The sequence below is a fragment of the Aquila chrysaetos genome, chromosome W, assembly GCF_900496995.4.
Source record: "Aquila chrysaetos chrysaetos chromosome W, bAquChr1.4, whole genome shotgun sequence".
Lineage (NCBI taxonomy): Eukaryota > Metazoa > Chordata > Aves > Accipitriformes > Accipitridae > Aquila > Aquila chrysaetos.
The window spans coordinates 8,947,714-8,956,610 of NC_054457.1; the positions used below are offsets into that span (position 1 = coordinate 8,947,714).

General features: G+C 44.2%; 1 protein-coding gene across 1 annotated transcript; it reads right to left on the reverse strand.

The window, feature by feature from the left end:
• Positions 1-3,106: 3,106 nt before the first annotated feature.
• LOC121232754 lies at positions 3,107-8,271 on the reverse strand. The gene is made up of 4 exons (XM_041121156.1): positions 7,966-8,271; positions 7,430-7,569; positions 5,943-6,060; positions 3,107-4,008 (listed from the first exon to the last, which is right to left on the reverse strand). Exons 1-4 carry the CDS (start codon positions 8,269-8,271, stop codon positions 3,424-3,426), a joined length of 1,149 nt encoding a protein of 382 aa, XP_040977090.1. The 3' UTR covers positions 3,107-3,423.
• Positions 8,272-8,897: the final 626 nt, after the last annotated feature.

Consider the following 8,897-nt stretch of genomic DNA (forward strand, 5'->3'; position numbering starts at 1 on the left):
GGTTTACGGTCAGTTCATCACACGTTGTTTTCTGCCGCTTCATCCTCCTCAGGGGGAGGACTCATCACACTCTTCCCTGCTCCAACGTGGGGTCCCACCCACAGGAGACAGTCCTCCACGAACTTCTCCAACGTGGGCCCTTCCCACGGGCTGCAGTTCTTCACGAACTGCTCCAGCATGGGTCCTTTCCACGGTGTGCAGTCCTTCAGGAGCACACTGCTCCAGCGTGGGTCCCCCACGGGGTCACAAGTCCTGCCAGAAAACCTGCTCCGTGGACTCCTCTCTCCACAGATCTGCAGGTCCTGCCAGGAGCCTGCTCCAGCACAGGGTTCCCACGGGGTCACAGCCTCCTTCGGGAACCCACCTGCTCCGGCGTGGGGTCCTCCACGGGCTGCAGGTGGAGATCTGCTCCACCGTGGACCTCCATGGGCTGCAGGGGGACAGCCTGCCTCACCATGGTCTTCACCACGGGCTGCAGGGGAATCTCTGCTCCGGTGCCTGGAGCATCTCCTCCCCCTCCTTCTTCACTGACCTTGGTGTCCGCAGAGTTGTTTCTCTTACATGTTCTCACTCCTCTCTCCGGCTGCCGAATCTGCCTGTCCCAACTTTTTTTCCTTCTTAAAAATGTTATCACAGAGGCATTACCACTATTGCTGATTGGCTCGGCCTTGGCCGGCGGCGGGTCCGTCTTAGAGCCGGCTGGTATTGGCTCTCTCTCGAACGCAGGGGAAGCTTCCAGCAGCTTCTTACAGAAGCCACCCCTGTAACCCCCCCCGCTACCAAAACCTTGCCAACAAAACCAATACAGACATCTCTGACCAATTTCAATTCGAGCTGAGCTTTTGCTTTTCTAACTGCATCTCTGCACAACCTGGCAATGCCCTTGTTCTCAACAGGTATTCATCTGCTTTCCTATCTCTGGTACACTTCTCTTTTGGTTTTGAGCAGACTCAGAAGCTCGCAGTTAAGCCAAGGGGGTCTCTTGCTCGGCCTACTTCCCTGTTATGGAGGCTTGCACAATCAAATCCAACAGCTGTTAAAACTCGGATTTATTCTTCAGTAAAAAGTTAGTTAGAACTCTGGTAACATTTGTAAACCACAGGCTCAATGATGTAAGGGGAATTAGTACTACACAGACGATTTAAGAATTCTTAAGATTTAAAATGATGACTCAAAATGCGCATATCACCCACCTAAAAGATGAGGGCTCTCAACCTCGAGGAGTTACCTAGGGTGGTGTCCCGACCCAAGGGGGAGTCCCCGACTGCAGACCCACTGCTCCAAGTGATACTGAGTGATTTTACCAAATCTCACTTTTACAGTCACCTAGCAGCAAACCAGTTTCCACGGCTGGTACAAAATATTAAAACCATCAAAATATTTAGACATACCATACAGAATGTATGGACATATGCCATCAATTCCCCCCTTTCTGTTTGAGGCTACTAATTCTTTTAGTAGTCTCACTTGAATATAGATTGTGTCACAGCTCGTTTAAGACAGCTAAAAGTGACACAGATTATAACAATGATGATTACTTCTCTTGCTTTGTTAGTGCGACAAGGGAAAGCTTCAGGCTACTCAGTAAAGGTATCAACTAGAACTAGGATATATCAATATCCGTCTTTTTGAGGCAATTCTGTAAAATCAATTTGCCAATATTTTCCTGGAGAATTTCCTTGCTTAGTAAATCCAAAAATTATTTTATTATTGGTTTTGGGATTATTACGTATACAAATTTCACATCTACTTGTAATTGTTTGAATAATTATTGTCCTATCTCTATTCAAAATACATTTTTGTAAATGTTTAACAAGGTTTTCTGTTCCCCAATGTACTTTGCTATGTTCAGCTTAGGCAATTTCTCTCATTATTGTGGGTGGGACTATTATTTGACCTGTCAGTGTTACAGCCCATCCTGTCTAATTTTTGTTAGCCTGCAATTTAATAATTAATTCTTCATCTTTTTGATTATAATTTGGAGCTTCTTTAGGCAAATTTACACTTTTCTCTGGAACTAGTACTAGGATGCCTTTTTCTGCAGCCTCTTTAGCAGCTCTATCAGCCAATCGGTTACCTGTTTCAGGGACAGTCCTACCTGACTGATGTGCTTTACAGTGCATTATCGCGACTGCTGCTGGCTTTTGAATGGCTTCTTACAATTTCAGTATTTGTTCTCCATGCTGAATGGTGGTTCCTTGTGCAGATAACAGTCCTCTTTCTTTCCATATTGCTCCATGTGTATGTACTACTCCAAAAGCATACTTTGAGTCTGTCCAAATGTTGACTCGCTTTCCCTGACTTAGTTCCAGTGCTCGAGTAAGAGTTATCAACTTAGCCTTTTGGGCAGATACATTTGAAGGCAAAGCTCATGATTCAATTACCTTTTCAGTAGTGGTTAACGCATATCCTGATAAATGTTTTCCTTCACGGATGAAACTGCTTCCGTCAGTATATAGTTCCCAATCTGTTTCTTCCAGTGGCGCATCTCAGAGATCCGGTCGGCTGGAGTAGACTTCTTCAATTGTCTGCAGGCAGTCATGTTTCAGTTCTCCTTCAACTTGATCAGTTGTTAAAAACACAGCAGGGTTAATGATAGTAGTAGTTTTTAAGTAAACATCATCTTGCTCCAGCAACACCACTTGGTATTTCAGCATTCTACTAGGGGATAACTAATGCCCCCCTTTCTGTTCGAGCACAGTGATTACCATGTGGGGAATATACACTGTAATTCTTTGTCCTAGGGTGAACTTGCGAGCTTCTTGGATCAATAGCACAGTTGCAGCGACAGCTCTCAGACAACCAGGCCATCCCAGACTCACATTGTCTAATTGCTTCGAGAAGTAGGCCACAGCTGGCTAACTTGGTCCCAGATATTGGGCCAGGACACCCAGAGCTATACCTTTTCTTTCATGAGTAAAGAGTTCAAATGTCTTTGTGAGATCTGGCAGGCCTAGGGCTGCTGCCTCCGTTAAAGCCTGTTTTAGTTTTTTGAAAGCAGCTTTCCCGGCATCAGTCCAATCTATAAATCCATTGTTTGAGGTTTTGAGCTGCTCGTATAAAGGTTGGACCAGCAAGCCATAATTTGCAATCCACAATTTGCAATCCACAGGCGACACCACCCAACCATTCCCAGAAATGCTCGCAATTCTTTTAGAGTCTTAGGTTCAGGGAGACAACAAATTGCCTCCTTTCTCTCAGTTCCTAATTGTCTCTGTCCTTTCAGGATTTCAAAACCCAAATAAGTTACTTCTTTCTGGGTTATTTGGGCTTTTTCTTTTGACACTCGATATCCACTGATTCCCAAAAAGTTCAAAAGGCTAATAGTTAACTTTGTGCATTGTTCTTCTGTCTCGGCTGCAATTAACAGACCATCCACATACTGCAACAAGATCCCTTCATTATTTTCTTTCTTCCAAATCTCTAGTTCTCGTGCCAATTGATTTCCAAAAATGGTAGGGCTGTTCTTAAAGCCTTGAGGCAAGACTGTCCATGTATATTGCGTTTTTCTCCCAGTCTCAGGATTTTCCCATTCAAAAGCAACAGCTCTTGACCATTGGGATCCAAGGGAATACAGAAAAAGGCATCTTTTAAGTCTAACACTGTGAACCATTCTTGTTTCTCTGTTAGGGTTGTTAACAAAGTATTAGGATTTGCTACTACCGGATGAATATCTTGTACTATTTGATTTATCGCTCTGAGGTCTTGAACTAACCTGTAATCTTTTCCATTAGCCTTTTTAACAGGCAAGATTGGGGTGTTATATTTGGATTCACATTCTATTAACAATTTGTACTTTAGAAATTTTTGTATTATCGGTACTAACCCTTTCCGACTTTCCAGTTTTAGGGGGTATTGTTTAATTCTTACCGGACTCGATCCTGGCTTTAAATCAATTCTCACAGGCGCTGCTCTTTTGGATTTACCAGGAACTTCCCCAGCCCAGATGACTGGAATTACAGCATTATTTACTTCGACTGGTATGATCTTCTGCTTTTGGTAACCGTCCTGTAACAACAAAGCCACTGCTTCGATATGTTTAGTTTCTGGAATTAGAATTTTAATCTCACCATTTTAAAATTTAATTTCTGCTTCCAGTTTCTCAAGTAGGTCTCTCCCTAACAGGGGTTTAGGAGAATTTGGCAAATACAGAAATTGATGAGTGACCCATTGCTTTCCTAATTTCATTGTCAAAGGTTTAAAAAAGGGTCTAGTCTCTCGTTCACCTGTCGCACCAACAACACTAATTTCTTCAGAACTTAATTCCCCCTCTAAGGTGTTTAAAACTGAAAAGGTGGCTCCAGTGTCAACTAAAAATTCAATTTTCTATTCTCCCAGGTTAGCTGTAACCAGAGGTTCTGCTGAGAGACTCCCCTCCGGTCCCCGTCAGATACTTTCACTCAACTTTCCCAAGAAAGGGGGAACTTGCTGAGATAGTGCGGTCGAAATTGGGATCACTTGTGACCTTGTAGGTCTCAGGGGACATTCCCCTTTCCAGTGTCCTTCTTGTTTACAGTATGCACACTGATTCGGTCCCAGGGGATGGTTTAATCCCACTGGTGACCCCAATCCAGTTCCTCTCCCTCGTCCCATGCCAGCTCCTACTTCCAGAGCAGCTACTAACCTTGCATTCATTTTACTCTGTAATTTATCTCTATTTCTATATGCCACCCAAGCAACTTCTAATAACTTTCCCGAATCTCGAGAATCTGCTCCTTGTAATTTTTGTCATTTCCTTCTGATATCATCAGAGGATTGTCCTATAAATAAAGGAGCCAATTGAGCTTTTCCTTCTTCAGACTCAGGATCCATATTAGTATATTTCCTAGCATCTTTCCAATCAGGATCCTGAGTCTTAATCATTGTTTCAAAAGCATGGGCTGTTTGACCAGGGTTTTCCCGATAGCTCCCAGCTGATACTTTCCAATTATTTAAATCCACAATAGAAAAGGGTACTTTAATAGTTGCCACACCCTCAGTCCCAAGCGCCTGACAAAGAGGAGCTTGAATAACTTTGGTCTGTTTAGCTCTCATTTGCCCTGCGACAGGACTATTCATGGGCTCTCTTTCATCACTGTTTCTGGGAGCAGCTCTAGGTGGGGCCCTTTGAGATCCAATTATCGTTTCAGTATCATCCTCTCATTCTTGCTCGTATAACTTTAAAAATCTTTGCCCAATACTACATGCAGAACAGTACCTTTTGAGCTTATTGTCACCTTTTTTTTCCTTCTCTTTCTCTAAAGATAGCACAAAAGGATCACTGGGTGGCATATTAATTCCACAATCCTTTTGTCACTCAGGATGATTCTTTAAGGTAAAGAAAAAATCACAATGCATGACTTCATCCCATTTCTGCTCACATCTCAAAAATAACATAAGTTGTAACATGGTGTTATAATTTAGTGTCCCATTCACAGGCCACTTTTCCCCTTCATCAAGCTTATACAGAGGCCACCAATGATTACAATATTTAATCAAATCTTCTGTCTGCATGTTACCACCCAGAACACCCCCCAGCTATTTCCAGTGCTTCAAAACACACCCCAGAGGTGATTTTTTAGGGAGTTCACTTGACTGTCCTGTTCCCATTATCAGTACCTTCAATATACAAAAATCAAAAAATCAGAAAGTCAAATATCAGAGCCTAAGTCAAAATACCAAACAGAATCAATCAGAGATCTAAGGTCATATCCAAAATCAATAGTCAAATCCCAAAGCCTTAATCAAAGTACCGAGACCAAACTAAATGGGTATCTCTGCCTTCAGCCAGCGAGACGAATACCCTTTACCAGAGAAGTACTTCTACCAGAATACCAGACTTTTAAGGATCCTTTTATATCTCTTCCTTGCTGACTTCTCTTAGTCAGGCTTACAGGTAAGAGTATCACACCAGAATACCAGAACCAGGTTAATCAAAAGAATGCCTTTAAATAAAATCTTACCAGTGGCCTTGGCTTGTGAGCCCGGGGAACGGGGATCAAGGGTCTCCCCGAGAAATCTCGGTGCCGGCTGGAGGTCCTGCGATCCCATGTCCGTTGAGTCTCAGAAGCCTTGTCCCATCTGGGTTGCCAAAATGATACCGAAAAGCCGGTTGAAGAAACTCTCTAAGACTCGTTTTGGAGTTTTAGAAAGCAGGCATTCTTTATTGCAGCGCTGGATGCACGGGGGATAATTCCACCTAGCGTGCATACCACAGCTTTAGCACTAACAGGTTATATAGAATAACTAATTGCATATTAATCAGATTAGTATACATATACATAAAAATGATTATAACTGATTATCATAGTACTGCCTACATCCGATGACGCGAAATGAAGGATCCATTTGAGTCGAAGGGCTGCTTTTGCGACCACCGACCCATTTGAAGTTCTTGCTGGCTGTCCTTGAAGTCTTTATTCTTGTCCTTGTTCTTTGATCTTGAAGCTTAACGCAGTTTCAATCCCATGTGTTCAGTCTCAACATTGTTCTCATCTAGCGTACAGGAACATCTAGTCAGAAGAGCAAAGAACTGCAAAACTTGAGTAACTACCTCTACCAGTTAATTGCTTGGCTATACTTTTGTCTATTGTTTCAATCATAGTGTTTGTATGAGATTTCTAATAATTATTTACCAAATCTCACTTTTACAGTCACCTAGCAGCAAACCAGTTTCCACGGCTGGTACAAAATATTAAAACCATCAAAATATTTAGACATACCATACAGAATGTATGGACATATGCTATCACAAGAAGGACTGATTCCAAAATGTCCTCCAACGGGACCCCGTTTATACCCTTGTTGAATCTGATCTGTGGTCATTTTAATCCCTATTGGCCAAAAGGTCACTTCAGTGTACCTGGTGCATCTCGATCGGTCAGTTCAATTTTCAACCTGTGGCCGCTAGGGTTTGGTTTTTTTTTCCTCTCCTCCCTGCCTGGAGAAGTTTCATTTCCTGTCGGGGGGGGGGGGGGGGGGGGGGTGTACTGCCACGCCTTTAAAGGGGATGAACTGTTTTTGTGCTTCCAGGAGAGCGTTCTTGAAAAACCCCCAGCACTCGCTAGCTCCTTTATCCTCTATGGTAGCTTCCCACAGAATCCCTCCCAACTGAGCTCTGAGCGAGCTGAAGTTTGCTCTTCTAAAATCTAAAACCTTTGTCTTAGTACTAACCTTCAGCAGGGTCCCAAACTCCACAATATTGTGATCACTGCAGCCAAGGCTATCACTAACCGAGACATTACAAAGCAGGTTTTCTTGGTTTGTGAGTAGCAAGTCCAGCAGTGCCTCATTCCTGGTTGGCACATCTAACATTTATATGAGGAAGCAGTCCTCTACGCATTCCAGGAAGTTGATGGATGACACGTGAGCTGCTGTATTGTTCTTCCAACAAATGTCTGGGTAGTTGAAGTCACCCATAAGAACCAGGTTCTGTTGACCCGAAGCTTGCCTAAGTGACCCAAATATTGCTTCATTGGCCTTATCATCTTGGTTTGGAGGTCGGTAGCAGATGTCTACTGTAAGATCCCCCTTGGAGACGACCCCTCTGATCTTGACCCAGAGGCATTCGATAGGGCTGCCACAATCGCCCTAGTTGAATTCTATACGTTCAAGGTTCTCCTTAACATAGAGCACAACTCCTCTTCCTCTTCTTCCCTGCCTGTCTTTACAGAACAGCCTATAGCCATCCATCACTATCTTCCAGTCACGTGAGTTTTCCTACCATGTTTCAGTTATTCCTATGATATCATCACTTTCTGACTGGGCGCGGAGCTCTGGTTCCTACTATTTGTTCCCCAGGCTGCGTGCATTGGTATACATACACTTGAGGTGGTTGGTCTTCTAGTTCTCATCTTGGGAGGCAGCTAAGGAACATTTGTTGCTGCTCTGGTTGGCCTGGCTTATTGCCCAGTTGGTTGCAATGGCGTGAGTGTTGCTATTTTGGACCCCACCCCCCCGAGTCCTTCAGTTTAAAGCCCGCCTCACCAAGCCGGCCAGACTGCTGCCAAAGATTCCCTTGCCTCTTCTAGACAGGTGGATACCATCCCTCCCTAACAGGCTATAGTCATCGAAGAATGTCCCGTTGTCATAAAAGCCAAAACCCTCACAACGGCACCAGCCACGAAGCCAGAAGTTGATTTGCATTATACATCTATTTCTGGCTAAACCCTTTCCTCTAACTGGTAAAATGGAAGAAAAGATAACTTGGGCACCAATACTTTTTGCTTGCATCCCCAGGGCTTTGTAGTCTTCCTTGATTCTGCCCAGGTTCCGGCTTGCGGTGTCATTCATGCCCACATGAAAGAGTAGCAATGGATAGTAGTCTGTGCTCTTGACAAGTTGTGGCACCCTCTCAGCAACATCTCAGCCCTTAGCTCCCAGAAGGCAGCATACCTCTTGTGACTCCCTGTCAGGCCGGCAGATGGGCGCCTCAGTGCCCCTTAACAGAGAGTCACTCACTACGAGCACTCGTCATTTCTTTTTGCAGTATCCACTGTGTGCTGCTGGTGCAGTTTCTCCTTGCAGATCTTGCTCGTGGGCGTCTACAGCTGTTAAAACTTCATATCTGGTTTTGTTTGTAATGCTGGAGGGTGGGGACTGAAGCAGAGTCCTGCTTTTGGGGGTCACCAGGGTCCAAGGTGCCTCATTCTCTGTGGTGTCCGCCACAGAGCATGGTTCTGAAACCACTTATCTATCTCCATCTCGGCCCCTCTAATACTGTGCAGCCTTTTAACTGTTTCCTGCAACTCGGCCACCTGATGCAACAGATCATTAACCTGTGCACATCTTTTGCAGGTACTTACCTTTTTTCCAGGAGAAGGGTCTGGGCACTCATTGGAACCTACCGTCTGTACTGAAGTCTCCTTCCTTACCAGTTTCATCTGGGTGGAAGCATCAGACATCTCAGGAGCTTTCTC

Excerpts from the sequence above, each read along its gene's own strand:
- LOC121232754 (XM_041121156.1), bottom strand. The coding sequence starts at position 8,271 with ATGAATGACACCGCAAGCCGGAACCTGGGCAGAATCAAGGAAGACTAC. Across the intron at positions 7,570-7,965 it reads GCAGCAGTCTGGCCGGCTTG|GGCGATTGTGGCAGCCCTAT; the intron begins GTGAGGCGGGCT and ends GAATTCAACTAG. Across the intron at positions 4,009-5,942 it reads CTCACAAGCCAAGGCCACTG|GACGGTTACCAAAAGCAGAA; the intron begins GTAAGATTTTAT and ends TTGTTGTTACAG.